The sequence below is a fragment of the Bufo bufo genome, chromosome 4 (assembly GCF_905171765.1).
Source record: "Bufo bufo chromosome 4, aBufBuf1.1, whole genome shotgun sequence".
Classification (NCBI taxonomy): domain Eukaryota; kingdom Metazoa; phylum Chordata; class Amphibia; order Anura; family Bufonidae; genus Bufo; species Bufo bufo.
In genome coordinates this window covers 382,614,546-382,631,066 of record NC_053392.1, presented here as the reverse complement: position 1 = coordinate 382,631,066, position 16,521 = coordinate 382,614,546, and the positions used below count along the sequence as shown (strand labels likewise).

General features: G+C 42.0%; 1 protein-coding gene across 2 annotated transcripts in view; it reads right to left on the bottom strand.

Moving 5' to 3' along the window:
- The window catches only part of RSPH3 (radial spoke head 3), a 47,566-nt gene extending 33,204 nt beyond the window's left edge, over positions 1–14,362 (bottom strand). Inside the window, exons 1-2 of one of the 2 annotated variants that reach the window (XM_040427082.1) lie at positions 14,159–14,362; positions 3,367–3,527 (exon numbers count right to left, since the gene is read on the bottom strand). In XM_040427082.1, the coding sequence (XP_040283016.1) occupies positions 3,367–3,479 (113 nt within the window). In that variant the 5' untranslated portion in view covers positions 3,480–3,527; positions 14,159–14,362. The remainder of the gene's footprint in view (positions 1–3,366; positions 3,528–14,158) is intronic. The other variant, XM_040427081.1, reaches the window with a different exon arrangement.
- Between the last annotated feature and the right edge of the window lie 2,159 nt (positions 14,363–16,521).

Genomic DNA, 16,521 nt, shown 5'->3' with positions numbered 1-16,521 from the left:
ATTGTGGAGAGCAGGAGTGGTAATCATGCTGAGCTGATTGATATTATCAACTTATGAGATATAGGTCAGGTGGGTGGATTTAATTGCCACAGACACCTCCCCACAAGGAGAGGAAAATATATGGACAATTCCTTTAAATCTACACTGGTGCCAGATATCTGAAGTCTCCGTCTCATCTGCTCTCAGTCTGACCGCTGAAAACGCAGATTAAAGAGTAATACACTGCTTGGATGGTGACCGGTTTATTAAAGCTTCTTATATACTGCATATGAAAAAGTAAATAGTAAAATAATACTGACATACTTTGATTAAATACCACTGCCATAAAGTGACAAAATCGTGCTGAACAAACCAACTGTATTGTGTAAAGCAGGGACAAATACTACCGTATACTACGGTTACTACTGCAGTTCCATGCGCCATCTGCTGTTCACAAACACAAATTGCACCCTGAATTTTCTCACTACTTTATGTACGCGCTTCGTTACTAGTGTTGATCACGAATATTCGAATTGCGAATTTTTATTGCGAATATCGGCACTTTGAGAATTCGCGAATATTTAGAATATAGTGATATATATTCATAATTTTGAATATTCGAGATTTTTTTTTAATCAGTACACATGATTCCTCCCTGCTTCTAGCTTGTGGGCCAATGAGAAGGCTGCAGTAAATTTGACTTTAGGAGTAGTGTTGATTGCGAATTTTCGTAATATAATAATTCGCTATATATTCTTGTTTTAGAATATTCGTAATATTCTAAAACCAGAATATATAGCAATATAGTGAATATTTGAAAAAAAAAAACGAATATAGAGCAATTTAGCTAATATAGTGCTACAATCTTCTTTGTCTAATAGTTGTAATTTTTTTCTCATCTGAAGTTCAGATTGGAAAAAAATTACAACTAATTAAAAAAAAAAAAAAGAAGATTATAGCACTATATTAGCTAAATTGTTCTACTTTTTTTTTTCAAATATTTGCTATATTGCTATATATTCTTGTTTTAGAATATTACGAATATTCAAAAAACAAATATATTCGTTTTTTAGAATATTCGTCTTTTTAAAAAAAAATCTGTACAGTTGTTCCACTTTAGCATACTCCTCCCCCGACAAGCGTCCCCGTCACCATGGGAACGCCTGGGGGTTAGAATATACCATCGGATCTGAGTTTTCACAATCTCATTGATTCTCATTACGAAAATTCTCATTACAAAAATTTGCAATCAACACTAGTCCTAACGAATATTCGAATTCGCGAATATTCTACTAATAGTCTACAAAATATTCGCGAAATATCGCGAATTCAAATATGACCCCTGCCGCTCATCACTATTTGTTACAGGTAATGAAACAGGATATCGCTCTGTGCTCACGCGATTCCAGTGTGATCGCTGGCGCTGCTACATCTGTATGGTTCCTATACTTTTTCTCTCCTCTCAAAGACATTGGTGGAAATTTACTAAAAATAAAAATACTATCAAAATACACCAGAATTCTGGCATAATATGCACCAAATGTGATGTGGCCAAACAAAAAGCGGTATGATTTAGGATGCGCCAATATGTGCCAAAATGTTGCTGTATGAATAGGGCATAAAGTAAGACAACTAATAAATGGAGTAACCTTGGACTAGATAGACAGTATAAATAAAGTTCTGCCAGATTTTTCATCCAGCATCAGCCACTTTGATAAATCTAGCGCATTTTTAGACTGCGTAGTCTAAATTTACACTGTAAATCTGCTCCAAAGTCTCTGTATACAGCTGTCTGCATGCTCCTCTATTACTGTGACTACTCCTGCCTTCACATACAACACAATAAGAGACGGAGCTCTGTTACAAACTGACAATGCACAATCTGCTGTCTAAAGGCCTTTTACATTGTCCAGGGTTCAGGCAAATATTAGGAACGAACCGAACATTCCTGATAGTTGCCTTATTGATAGTGGAGATGACAGCTGCATTTACACATGTTCGTCCCCATATACAGTTGCAAGAAAAAGTATGTGAACCCTTTGGAATGATATGGATTTCTGCACAAATTGGTCATAAAATGTGACCTGATCTTCATCTAAGTCACAACAATAGACAATCACAGTCTGCTTAAACTAATAACACACAAAGAAATAAATGTTACCATGTTTTTATTGAACACACCATGTAAACATTCACAGTGCAGGTGGAAAAAGTATGTGAACCCTTGGATTTAATAACTGGTTGAACCTCCTTTGGCAGCAATAACTTCAACCAAACGTTTCCTGTAGTTGCAGATCAGACGTACACAACGGTCAGGAGTAATTCTTGACCATTCCTCTTTACAGAACTGTTTGTAAAGCAGACTGTGATTGTCTATTGTTGGGACTTAGATGAAGATCAGATCACATTTTATGACCAATTTGTGCAGAAATCCATATCATTCCAAAGGGTTCACATACTTTTTACTGCAACTGTAGATACAATAGATTTAAGATTCATTCTTTCCAGCAGCACATACCTGTTTACACAAGACTATCCAATGATTTTACATGCCACATAAAAGATGTGATCACCCAAAAAGCAAGGGTTCACTTGTTCAATGGGAGATCAGCAGCACATTTACACGGGGTAGTTATCGGAAACAAACGTACAGATGCTCATCCCTGATAATTGCCCGATCCTCGGCCCATGTGAAAAGGCCTTAAATGGCGTTTCAGCTCTGACCCCGGACATAACCTCATCTTCACTCATTTAGCTTTTCTTGCTCCAATGCCCACCCTTCCCGCAAGGTCCGTTTTGTTTACTTCCTCGCTATTCTAGGCAGAGGCTTCCACCTAGCAGTCATCCCAGTGACATCATGGGTACAAATTGGTTGTCTAAAACAGCCTAGGGCAGCGCTATAAAAGCGCCCATTTGTGCCAGTGACATAACTGGGCTCACTGCTACGTTGAAGTCTCCACCTAGCATTCCCATACAGAGACCCAGAACGTCACCGGCAGTAAAGAAAACGCCTTTGTCCTACGGGATGCAGCACAAGACAAGGGGGAGCGTCAGAGCAAGAAATTCTCAGATGCTCCACTCAAACATGCTAAATGAGTGAAAATGAGGTTATGTCCGGTTTCAGCTCTGAACACGGACAACGCCTTTAATACCCAGCATGTTAAACTCATCCCCTCCAGGGACTGGGATTGGGGGGGAGGGAAGTAAGAGCCAGGGAGCAGTGGAGATCTTACTTCATGTAAACCATATGCATACATTTATTTTAAATATCTGAGAACCATTTATACATATAGTGGGGCTATCTCATAGGTGCATATTCAGTATCCCGAAAGTTTCCCTATTATTAGGATAATGCACTTTTGGAAAACACACAGATATCACACTTACATAGGTGGCTGTGTTCCTCTATACTTCCTTTGGTTCTGTACGACCCTGGGTTGACTGGAGAAAGTGTATGTCCCACTTCCAACTTCTCTCTGGCTGGGTAACACAGACGTCATGGCTGCAATTTAGGTCTTCCTTTTATTGATGAAAATATGGTGTTGGTGCTGCCAAAAAGAGGGAAAAAAACAAGGAAATATATTCAGCATAATCAACACACCAAAGCCTTTCCAAACCATTCTAAACTGAGCACAGCACTGAATTAACCCCTTCAGGACCCTGCCAGGTCTTTCACCTTCACGCTTTTCATACGTAACCCCTCCCCTTTCACCCCTCTGGCCCGCCCTAGGTTCTTCTGATTGCGCCCTCCTCTTAGTGAGAAATCCAGCGCCGTTCAACAGATTAGCCGCGCCTGCGCACTTCATTCCCCATTATGGGCAGAGGCACAAGGCTGGCTAGATAGGGATGTACGGGCCGGCACATGCGCATTAAACGCTCTTGTGCCTCTGCCCATAATGGGAAATGAAGGCGCCGCAAATCTGTTGAACGGCGCTGGATCTCTCACTAAGAGGAGGACGTAATCAGAAGAACCTAGGGCGGGCCAGAAGGAAGGGTAAAAGGGGAGAGGCTTTGTATGAAAAGCGCCGAGCGGCCTGGGCAACGGCCGCATGAACGCCACCCTGGGCACCTTCAGAAGCTAATTAACATATTGAATAAAAGTGTTTTTCTGAGAAAAGCGTCGATAGACAGCTATATGGAAGGTAGCATTCTAATATGGGGAATGTAATGGAGATCCTGATGTTAGTGTTCTATAATGGTGATTTTAGGTGAAAGACTCCCTTTAAGGACCAGGCCATTTTTTGCAAATCTGACATGTGTCACTTTAAGTGGTGATAACTTTAAAGTGTAACTGTCGTTTCATTTTTTATACTGTAATGGTATAGTGTACCCTACAGTATATGTGCATTTGTGTTTTAAAATGTAATCATTTTCTGTTTTACATGATAAAACTCCCACAAATGTGTGCCACTTTACCATTGTGCAGCCCGTCTTCTCTATCTTCAAAACAAGAGACGGACCAGCTCTGGGAGGAGGAGCTCAGCCCTGGATGTGCGTTCACAGTGTTGTAGGACTCGGCCTCCTCCTCCCAGCCTTCATGCCTGCAAGGAGTCTGTGATGCCTACCATGGCATATTAATAACATACCCTAAGTGAAAATGCTTTATACACATCGCGCTGCTGGAGGAAATTTGGGCTGCGCTTGTCTTCCTTCATAGCAGCCCGATCTGACAGTGTACATCGCGTTGCCGGAGGGGAGAGCTGTGTTGGAGCTTGCTAGGAGGAACTAGCTGAGTATTTGGCTGTGTTATTATAGTCTGGGGGCACTGGCTGCAAAAATAAGATCTAGGGGGCACCTAGCTGGATACACACTGCTCTTGGGTAGTGGAGGAGGTTGTCTGCATTCTGATTGGTCCTGCTAGCGCATGTGAGGAGAGCAAGGGCTTATGGGAAGTGAGGGAAATACAGGACGGCCTCAAGAAAGGGCAAACATCACCACAGGAAGTGCAGCAGAGGCCATCTTAGGAAGTTGCTGAAATACAGGCACAGAGAAATATGGTTGCTAAGGGCTGAATACACACATCAGAAAGGTAAAATTAGCTTCATGAATATCTTCCCTTCAGCATCACATATGTTAGGAATTTCATTTTTGGTAGTGAAATGGCAGTTACACTTTAAAACGCTTTTACTTATCCAAGCCATTCTCAGACAGTTTTCTCATCACATATTGTACTACATGACAGTGGTAAATTTGAGTCAAAATATTTCATTTTCATGTATTAAAAAATAAAAAATGTACCAAAAATTTGGAAACATTTTCAAAATTTCAATTTCTCTGCTTTTAAAACAGATAGTGATACCTTCTAAAATAGCTATTACTTTACACTTCCCATATGTCTACTTCATGTTTGGATCTTTTTGTAAATGACATTTTCAATTTTTTTGGGATGTTTTTAAGAAAATTTCCAAAAAACAATTTTTAAGGACCAGTTCAGGTCTGAAGTCACTTTGTGGGGCTTACATGATAGAAACCACCCATGAATGGCCTTATTTTAGAAACTACACCCTCAAGGTATTCAAAACTGATTTTACAAACTTTGGTAGGTGTTCCAGAGGAATTAAAGGAAAATGTAGAAAAAAAATTCAGAATTGCACTTTGGCAGATTTTCCACTTTAATCAATTTTTTCCGCTAACAAAGCAAGGGTTGTTTGTTTCAGTTTTACATAATAAAGCATTTTTGAAAAAAATAGTTTTTTTTTGTGTCTCCATATTCTGAAAGCCATAGTTTTTTAGTTTTTTTTTGGGCGACTATCTTATGTAGGGGCTCATTTTTTGCGGGATGAGATAACGCTCTGATTGGTACTATTTTAGGGTGCATATGACTTTTTGATCGCTTGGTATTACACTTTTTGTGATGTAAGGTGACAAAAAATTGCTTTTTTGACACCATTTTTTTTCTTTTTTTTTTACTCTGTTCACCTGAGGGGTTAGGTTATGCGATACTTTAATAGACCTGGTTGTTACGGACACGGCGATACCTAATATGTCTACTTTTTTTTTTTTCACTTTTAACACAATAAAGGCATTTTTGAAACAAAAAGAAATCATGTTTTAGTGTCTCCATAGTCTGAGAGACATATTTTTTTTTTTTTTTTTTGCCCGATTGTCTTAGGTAGGGTCTAATTTTTTGCAGGATAAGATGATGGTTTGATTGGTACTATTTTGGGGTGTGTATGACTTTTTGATCGCTTGGTATTACAATTTTTATGATGTAAGGTGACAAAAAAAATTGTTTTAACACAGTTTTTAATTTAATTTTTTCTACGGCGTTCAGCTGAGAGGGTAAATCATGTGATATTTTTATATAGCCGGTCATTACGGACGCGGCAATACCCAATATGTCTGGATTTCTTTTTTTTTTCTTTTTTTTGTGTTTTATTTTGGGAAATAAAAAATTTTTTTTTTTACTTGAATCTTTATTTTTTTATTATGAAAAACTATTTTTTTTTACTTTTAATTTTTGTCCCACTATGGGACTTCAACTTCTGGGGTCTGATGCTCTCTGCAATGTATTACAATATATCCTGTATTGCAATACATTGCATGTCAGCTTGCATGCAGACAGCCTAAGGCTGGGTTCACACTTGAGCGCATTTTATATGCGCGTTTAACGTGCGTTTTTGTCGCACGTTTTTATGCACGTTTTTTGCAATAGTAAACGCGCGTTTGACGCGCGTTTGTGTGATTGACTGCAGTGTCCTATGGCCACAAACGCGCGTCAAAACGCCCCAAAGAAGCTCAAGAACTTGTTTGAGCGTAGGGCGTTTTTCAGCGCGTTGAAACGCGCTGTAAAACGCTCAAGTGAGAACCAGGGCCATAGGGAAGCATTGGTTTTCATGTGTTGAGCGTTTTACAGCGCGTTTGAACGCGCTGTAAAACGCTCAAGTGTGAACCCAGCCTAAGGGCTGGATCACACAGGCTTTCGTAGAAGGCAAGCCCCGATGCATCGGGCTTGCCTCCTCTGCCATCGGGTCCCCGCCACTGCAGCGCGGGGACTCGATGGGAGGCGGAGGGCACCCATACCCTCCGCATGCCGCGGTCAGCTCCTGCACCCACCTGATCAGCCCGCCGTACATGTACTGCGCTGGTCCTTAAATGACGTCCACCATGTACAGCGGGGGTCCTTAAGGGCTTAAAGGAAACCTGTCATCACTTTCTAAGCCTATTTTTCCACTCACTTTTCTATACATATGTTTTAATACATTAATATTGCTATTAAAATCAATTCTGAACGAACTATCAGTTCAGAGAAGAACCTAAAATAAATGTTCCCCCCATATATGTAAATGAACCTTAGATGAGTCCTGTTTCCTCCATGCTTCAGAGATGAGTCCAGCGTTCTCTGACTCTCGGAGAGCAGCCATGCCCACAAACGAATAAGACACCCCCTCTACGATTGCTCATCTCCACCCCTTCTCTTCCAGTATATATTATATGATCAGTACTAGTGTTGATCGCGAATATTCTAATCACAATTTTTTATCGCGAATATCGGCACTTCATAATCGCAAATTTTGTAGTTTTTTTTTTCATCAGTGAGTGAGGTGACTGGTTCTGCACATGCGCAGGATTTGGGACGTGAGTTCGGGAGGAGGGTAGGATCTTTAGATTATGTCACTCTTATAACGGGAGGTGGGGCTAGGAATGGGAAATGATGAGGTAAGCATTTAATTTACATAACTTGAAAAAAAGTGAAAGTGGACTGTAAATGAAGTACTTGGAGGTGTTTAACCACCTCAGCTCCCCTAGCTTAAACCCCCTAAATGACCAGACCACTTTTTACAATTCTGCACTGCACTACTTTCACAGTTTATTGCTTGGTCATACAACTTACCACCCAAATGAATTTTACCTCCTTTTCTTCTCACTAATAGAGCTTTCATTTGGTGGTATTTCATTGCTGCTGACATTTTAACTTTTTTTTTAATTAATCGAAATTGACCGAAATTTTTGCAAAAAAATGAAATTTTTCACTTTCTGTTGTAAAATTTTTCAAATATAACTCCATTTCTATATAAATTTTCTCTAAATTTATTGTTCTACATGTCTTTGATTAAAAAAAAATGCAATAAGTGTATGTTTATTGGTTTGGGTAAAAGTTATAGCGTTTACAAACTATGGTGCAAAAATGTGAATTTACGCACTTTGACTTTCTGAGCACCTGTCATGTTTCCTGAGGTTCTACAATGCCCAGACAGTAGAAACACCCCACAAATGACCCCATTTCGGAAAGAAGACACCCTAAGGTATTCGCTGATGGGCATAGTGAGTTCATGGAAGTTTTTATTTATAGTCACAAGTTAGCAGAAAATGTTTTTTTTTTTTTCTTACAAAGTCTCATATTCCACTAACTTGTGACAATTTTTTTTTTTTTTACATGAACTCACCATACCCCTCACGGAATACCTTTTTTCTTCTTTCTAAAATGGGGTCACTTGTGGGGTATTTATACTGCCCTTGCATTTTAGAGGCCCTAAAGCGTGAGAAGTAGTTTGGAATCCAAATGCGTAAAAAATGCCCTGTGAAATCGTAAAGATTCTCATTGGAATTTGGGCACCTTTGCGCACCTAGGCTGCAAAAAAGTGTCACACATGTGGTATCGCCGTACTCAGAAGAAGTAGGGCAATGTGTTTTGGGGTGTATTTTTACATATACCCATGCGGCATGAGAGAAATATCTCTGAAAAAGACAACTTTTTCCATTTTTTTTTATACAAAGTTGTCATTTTACAGAGATATTTCTCACACACAGTATGGGTATATGTAAAAATACACCCCAAAACACATTTCCCTACTTCTCCTGAGTACGGCGATACCACATGTGTGACACTTTTTTGCAGCCTAGGTGCACAAAGGGGCCCAAATTCCAATGAGTATCTTTAGAATTTCACAGGGCATTTTTTACGCATTTGGATTCCAAACTACTTCTCACGCTTTAGGGCCCCTAAAATGCCAGGGCAGTATAAATACCCCACATGTGACCCCATTTTGGAAAGAAGACACCCCAAGGTATTCCGTGAGGGGCATGGTGAGTTCATAGAAGTTTTTTTTTTTGGCCCAAGTTAGCGAAAAAATATATATATATTTTTTTCTCACAAAGTCTCCCTTTCCGCTAACTTGTGACAAAAAGTTCAATCTTTCATGTTTTGCGGATCCGAGGTGTCCGTGTTTTGCGGATCCGTGGATCCGCAAAACACATACGGACGTCTGAATGACAGGGGGGTGATCAGGGAGTCTATATGGGGTGATCAGGGGTTAATAAGGGGTTAATAAGTGACAGGGGGGGTGTAGTGTGGTGATTGGTGCTACTATACAGAGCTGCCTGTGTCCTCTGGTGGTCGATCCAAGCAAAAGGGACCACCAGAGGACCAGGTAGCAGGTATATCAGACGCTGTTAACAAAACAGCGTCTGATATACCTTTCAGGGGTTAAAAAAAAAAATCGCATCTACAGCCTGCCAGCGAATGATCGCCGCTGGCAGGCTGTAGATGTACTCGTTTACCTTCCGATCCTGTGAACGCGCGCTCCTGTGTGCGCGTGTTCACAGAAATTCTCGCGTCTCGCGAGATGACGCGCCGATGCGTCCAAGAGGAACAAACTGACCGCCCGCAGGACGCATCCCTGCGTTAGGCGGTCGGGAGGAGGTTAAAGAAGACCTTTCACTAGAATAAAAAATGTAAACTAAGCGTACAGACATGGAGAGCGGCGCCCAGGGATCTCCCTGCACTTACTATACACGCCCCTCCCTGCACACGCTACAGCCTGGGAGAAGGTGAGTGAAAGGTCCTCTTTAAAACAAAAACAAACCCTAGGATGATTAGGGTGGGGGAGAACTAGCTCAGGATGACGATGATTCTTATGGTTAAAAACCGGTGACAGGTTGTACCACTGAATATGGCCTTTTTTTCTGTAACATGTAACAATTTTTCTGTTCTTTTCAGTGAACTTTTGCTCACTATTAGACTAGGAAGGTGAAGGTAAAAAGGTCTAAAAGTAAATAAAAGATCCCTCTTCAACCAGCACCTAGGTCTGAATATTTTCTGCATGCAATTAAAAATTTTGCTTGGCCACTGAGTTATTAATAAAAAACGTAACTGTATAGCGCCACCTGCTATTTGTCCTTTTCCTTACTTCTCTGTCCACCTTGAAGAGGTGGTCGCACTTGCTCAGTGCCATCTTTCAACTGCTATTCCATGTATTATTTTGGTTTTGTACAATTTTACTTGCAAAAGTATGGGAACCCAATGCAAATTAGGTAGTAAGGTGCCCAGAGGGGCGTTTTTTTCTTTCAACGGTGCCCAGGAACACCCCCACCCAGTGCCCAGGCCCAACCTCCAGCAGAACCCAAGCCTCCCGCTACAATACTGACGCAAGGTAACGCCGCCCACACATGCCTTTAGCTTCACCAAGACATCTTGCACAGGCACATACCCAGTGACACATTTGAGGCTGATGTGCCCTCAGTAGGACAATGAAGCGCGCAGTCTTCATTACTGTGCCTACGCAAGATTTCTCAGTGAAGCTGAAGGCAAGTGTGGGTCGAGTTACCTCGTGTCAGTGGCGGCAACAGCGCTTCTTAGGGGGCATGGAGTCCAAGCCCAGGAGAGGCGTGCTTGGGCTCTGCTGGAGGGCGGGCCTGGGCACTAGAAGGGGGCGATCCTAGTACCGTTAAAAGAAAATAACACCCCTCTAGGCACCTTACTGTGTAATTTGCATATCACACAAAGATGTTTTTTTTTTTTTCGCAAATAAGAAAACAAGAAACGCCAAATGAAAGGTACATCAGGGAAGGAGGTGTTATGTTCTACACGGCAATAGTGTTACTTTAATAGTTATAATCCATGTGACAGATTTTCTTTAAGGCTTGTTCACAATCATCATTAGAAAAGGCCAGGTAAGAAAGGGCAAGGTTCATGAAAAGAACACCTCTCCAACCATTAAGCATGGGGGTGGATCAATATTTTTGGGGTTGTGTTGCAGCCAATGGCATGGGGGACATTTCACGTGTAGAGGGAAAAATGGATTCAATGAAATTCTAGCAAATTCTGGAAGCAAACATGACACCAGCTCTAAAAAAAACTGAAGATGAAAAGAGGATGACTTCTACAAATGGATAAAGATCCTAAACAAAGCTCAAAATCCACAACAGACTACATCAAAAGCTGATGGTTTTTTCATGGCCCTCACAGTCCCCTGATCTGAAGGGCCCTTTACATGGCCGAGAATTGCACAGATCATCGTCAACGAGCATTCATAGTAACGCTCGTTAGAGATGATCGGGCAGTGCAAATGTACCGCCGATTACCTGATGATCGAGCGATACGATAGTTCATCGGGTAATTCAATCGTTTGTGCTCACCCAAAAATGATTGTTTACCGGCAACCGATCATGCCGTGTAAACATGATCTGCTGCCGGGAAACAAGTCATTATGGGGAAGGGAGATGGCACTAGCGATCACTCCTCCCCATACTCTGGAGGAGATCACTGCATGTAAATGCACCAGTCTTCTCCGCTAGCAATCACCAGATTGTCGGGAAGGAACGCTTCTGTCCCCACAATCTGCTGTAATATCATCCTGTGTAAAGGGACCTTAAAAAAAAAATCTGTGGAGAGACCTCAAAAGAACAGTCCATACAAGACGGTCCAGAAATCTCACAGATCTGGAAGACTTTTGCAAGGAAGAATGGATGAAAATCACTCGAATGAGAACTTTGAGGTTATAAAAGCATTTATAAGCTGTAACACTTGCCACAAGGGGTGCTACTAGGTACTAGCCATGCAGGGTGCCCAAAGTTTTCCTTTGGACCCCTTTGTCTTATTTTGAAAATGCAAAAGATAGAAAAAATGTTTTTTTACGGAAATACTAAGGGAATGTTCATTTTTAACTTTATGCCGTTTGGAGATAATTTCATCTTTTTACGGCGATCACTAAGGGGCCTTAGGCTGGGCCGCCGCTTTAACAGCCCGGACCGGCAGGAGTGCCTATCCGGGCTGTTTAACACTTTACATGCCACGGGCAATGGCGCCCGCCACATGTAAAGCGGTGACAGAGGGAGCGGACTCCCTCTGTCTCCAATCGGCACCCCGCAAATGGAATCGCCGGATGCCAACATGTGTAAAGGCTGGCAGCCTTGAGTCATTTCCAGCAGGCTGCGCCTCTCTGGCGCAGCCTGCTGGTCAATATCAGAATAGCACTGATATTAGTATGCAATGCACTATAGGGATAATGCATTTCATTTTAAAATCAATCAGAATGTTGTCTTTTATAGTCCCCTTGTGGGACTATTAAGTGGTAAAAAAAAAAGTAAAAAAAAAAAAAACACATTTATTCAATAAAAAAATCCCATTAAAAATAAATTACGCTTTAATTCCATTGAAAAAACAAGTCGTCCTGCAAAAATCAAGCCCTCAATCGACTCCATAGAAAAAAAAAAAAAAAAGTTATGGGTCTTGGGAAGCAGCAATGCAAAAAACGGGAAAAAAACTATATGTATTTAGTATCACTTTAATCATAGTGACCCAAAGAATAATAATGTTATGTTATTTCTAACGAAAAATGAACGCCAAAAATGTATAATGTAAAAACGCAGTGGCAGTATTGCTGTTTTTCCCATCTCCCTCCAGTAAGAGTCAATAAAATTTAATCAGAAAGTTATGTGTACCCCAAAATAGCGCCATTAAAAACTACAACTTGTCCCAGAAAAAACAAGCCCTCATAAAGCTATATAGAGGGAAAAAAATAAATAAGTTATAGCTCTTGGAACACGACGATGAAAAAAGGAAGAAAAAAGCTTGGTCATTAAGGCCCAAAACAGGCTTGTCACCAAGGCCCCTTTCACACAGCCGAGAATTCAGCACGGGTGAAACGCGTGAGATGAACGCATTGCAACCGCACTGAATCCGGACCCATTTAGTACAATGGGGTTGTGCAGATGAGCGGTGATTTTTACGCATCACTTGTGCGTTGCGTGAAAATCGCAGCATGTTCTATATTCTGCGTTTTTCATGCAACGCAGGCCCCATAGAAGGGAATGGGCTGCGTGAAAATCGCAAGCATCCGCAAGCAAGTCTGGGTGCAGTGCGATTTTCATGCATGGTTGCTAGGAGATGATAGGGATGAGCAACCCCGGACCCCATTAAAGTCTATTCACTGTATTATTTTCCCTTATAACATTGTTATAAGGGAAAATAATAGCATTCTTAATACAGAATGCTTAGTAAAATAGGGCTGGAGGAGTTAAAAAATAAAATAAAAACATAACTCACCTCATCCACTTGATCGCGCAGACAGCATCGTCTTTTCTTCTTTCAGGACCTGCCAAAGGACCTTTGATGACATAATCGCGCTCACCACCTTCTATCTTCATTCAGCAGGACCTGCCCTGACATCACCACGCTCACCACGTGGTGAGCGCGATGACGTCAGCAAAGGTCCTTTTGCAGGTCCTGAAAGAAGAACAAAGAAGAGGATCCCGGCTGCTCGATCAAGTGGATGAGATGAGTTATGTTTTTATTATTTTTTAACCCTCAATTGACATTATACTAAGCATTCTGTGTTAAAGAATGCTATTATTTTCCATTATAACCATGTTATAATGGAAAATAATAGAATCTACAGAACACCAAACCCAAACCCGAACTTTTCTAAAGCGCGTACAAAACGCATTGCACTCGCACAGTAAAAACTGAACAACAGAACGCAATTGCAGTCAAAACTGCTCGCACGATTTTCACTGAACATACCTGCATCGCATCCGGCCCTTACCCGCGACGCCCATGTGAAAGAAGCCTAAGGGGTGACCTGGACATACCAACATTTTCACCCAGGCAGCCCTCTAATATGAGCATTGAAGCATTTTATTATATAATTATAACATATATATATATATATATATATATATATATATATATATAAAACATAAGGAAGCACATTATACTGATCCCATAATGTGTGAGTATAGTGATGGATAGGTGTTCCCTGGTTCATCACTGATGACTGCACTCCATGACTCGTGGAGCCCATCTACAGACAAGCACAATCAGGGGCACTGACAATAAAGCGCCCTGCCACTGCCCCCTACTTAAATATCGCCCAATTCTTCGGGTGCTTTTAGACTCTTCCTTAGGTAGCGTGAAAAGGGGGAAAATGCCGGCGGCAGTATTTGGGGTGTCCCTCACCTGTCCTTACATGCGGGTCAGGGTCCTCGGGGTAGAGCTCTGTCCCGCAACGATTCAGTCTCTAGGAAATGACAACTGATCCAAAGTTCTGTAGCTAGTCGTCTCCCAGAGACACCGCGTCTCCATGGCGACCGCTGCGCCGTACACCGCCGATAGGTGTCACGTGACCGACGTGTTTGGGGAGGAGCTTAGAAGGTTCACAAAGCTGTGACGGGAGTAGGAAGTTGCTGTCTTGCTGATGAGCCGGTGTCCTCGCTGTATTGAGGAGCGTGGCGCTGTATCTTATATAGTATCATGAGCCTTCGGTGCACCAGAGTACTGTACTAGTATATGGTCTAGTGAGCCTTCAGTGCACCAGAGTGCTGTACTAGTATATGGTCTAGTGAGCCTTCAGTACACCAGAGTGCTGTACTAGTATATAGTCTAGTGAGCCTTCAGTGCACCAGAGTGCTGTACTAGTATATAGTTTAGTGAGCCTTCAGTGCACCAGAGTGCTGTACTAGTATATGGTCTAGTGAGCCTTCAGTGCACCAGAGTGCTGTACTAGTATATAGTCTAGTGAGCCTTCAGTGCACCAGAGTGCTGTACTAGTATATAGTCTAGTGAGCCTTCAGTGCACCAGAGTGCTGTACTAGTATATAGTCTAGTGAGCCTTCAGTGCACCATAGTGCTGTACTAGTATATGGTCTAGTGAGCCTTCAGTGCACCAGAGTGCTGTACTAGTATATGGTCTAGTGAGCCTTCAGTGCACCAGAGTGCTGTACTAGTATATAGTCTAGTGAGCCTTCAGTGCACCAAAGTGCTGTACTAGTATATAGTCTAGTGAGCCTTCAGTGCACCAGAGTGTTGTACTAGTATATAGTCTAGTGAGCCTTCAGTGCACCAGAGTGCTGTACTAGTATATAGTCTAGTGAGCCTTCAGTGCACCAGAGTGCTGTACTAGTATGTAGTCTAGTGAGCCTTCAGTGCACCAGAGTGCTGTACTAGTATATAGTCTAGTGAGCCTTCAGTACACCAGAGTGCTGTACTAGTATATAGTCTAGTGAGCCTTCAGTGCACCAGAGTGCTGTACTAGTATATAGTCTAGTGAGCCTTCAGTGCACCAGAGTGCTGTACTAGTATATAGTCTAGTGAGCCTTCAGTGCACCAGAGTGCTGTACTAGTATATAGTCTAGTGAGCCTTCAGTGCACCAGAGTGCTGTACTAGTATATAGTCTAGTGAGCCTTCAGTGCACCAGAGTGCTGTACTAGTATATAGTCTAGTGAGCCTTCAGTGCACCAGAGTGCTGTACTAGTATGTAGTCTAGTGAGCCTTCAGTGCACCAGAGTGCTGTACTAGTATGTAGTCTAGTGAGCCTTCAGTGCACCAGAGTGCTGTACTAGTATATAGTCTAGTGAGCCTTCAGTGCACCAGAGTGCTGTACTAGTATGTATTCTAGTGAGCCTTCAGTGCACCAGGGTGCTGTACTAGTATGTAGTCTAGTGAGCCTTCAGTGCACCAGGGTGCTGTACTAGTATATAGTCTAGTGAGCCTTCAGTGCACCAGAGTGCTGTACTAGTATATAGTCTAGTGAGCCTTCAGTGCAGCAGAGTGCTGTACTAGTATATAGTCTAGTGAGCCTTCAGTGCACCAGAGTGCTGTACTAGTATATAGTCTAGTGAGCCTTCAGTGCACCAGAGTGCTGTACTAGTATGTAGTCTAGTGAGCCTTCAGTGCACCAGAGTGCTGTACTAGTATATAGTCTAGTGAGCCTTCAGTGCACCAGAGTGCTGTACTAGTATGTAGTCTAGTGAGCCTTCAGTGCACCAGAGTGCTGTACTAGTATATAGTCTAGTGAGCCTTCAGTGCACCAGAGTGCTGTACTAGTATATAGTCTAGTGAGCCTTCAGTGCACCAGAGTGCTGTACTAGTATATAGTCTAGTGAGCCTTCAGTGCACCAGAGTGCTGTACTAGTATGTAGTCTAGTGAGCCTTCAGTGCACCAGAGTGCTGTACTAGTATGTAGTCTAGTGAGCCTTCAGTGCACCAGAGTGCTGTACTAGTATGTAGTCTAGTGAGCCTTCAGTGCACCAGAGTGCTGTACTAGTATGTAGTCTAGTGAGCCTTCAGTGCACCAGAGTGCTGTACTAGTATGTAGTCTAGTGAGCCTTCAGTGCACCAGAGTGCTGTACTAGTATATAGTCTAGTGAGCCTTCAGTGCACCAGAGTGCTGTACTAGTATATAGTCTAGTGAGCCTTCAGTGCACCAGAGTGCTGTACTAGTATGTAGTCTAGTGAGCCTTCAGTGCACCAGAGTGCTGTACTAGTATGTAGTCTAGTGAGCCTTCAGTGCACCAGAGTGCTGTACTAGTATATAGTCTAG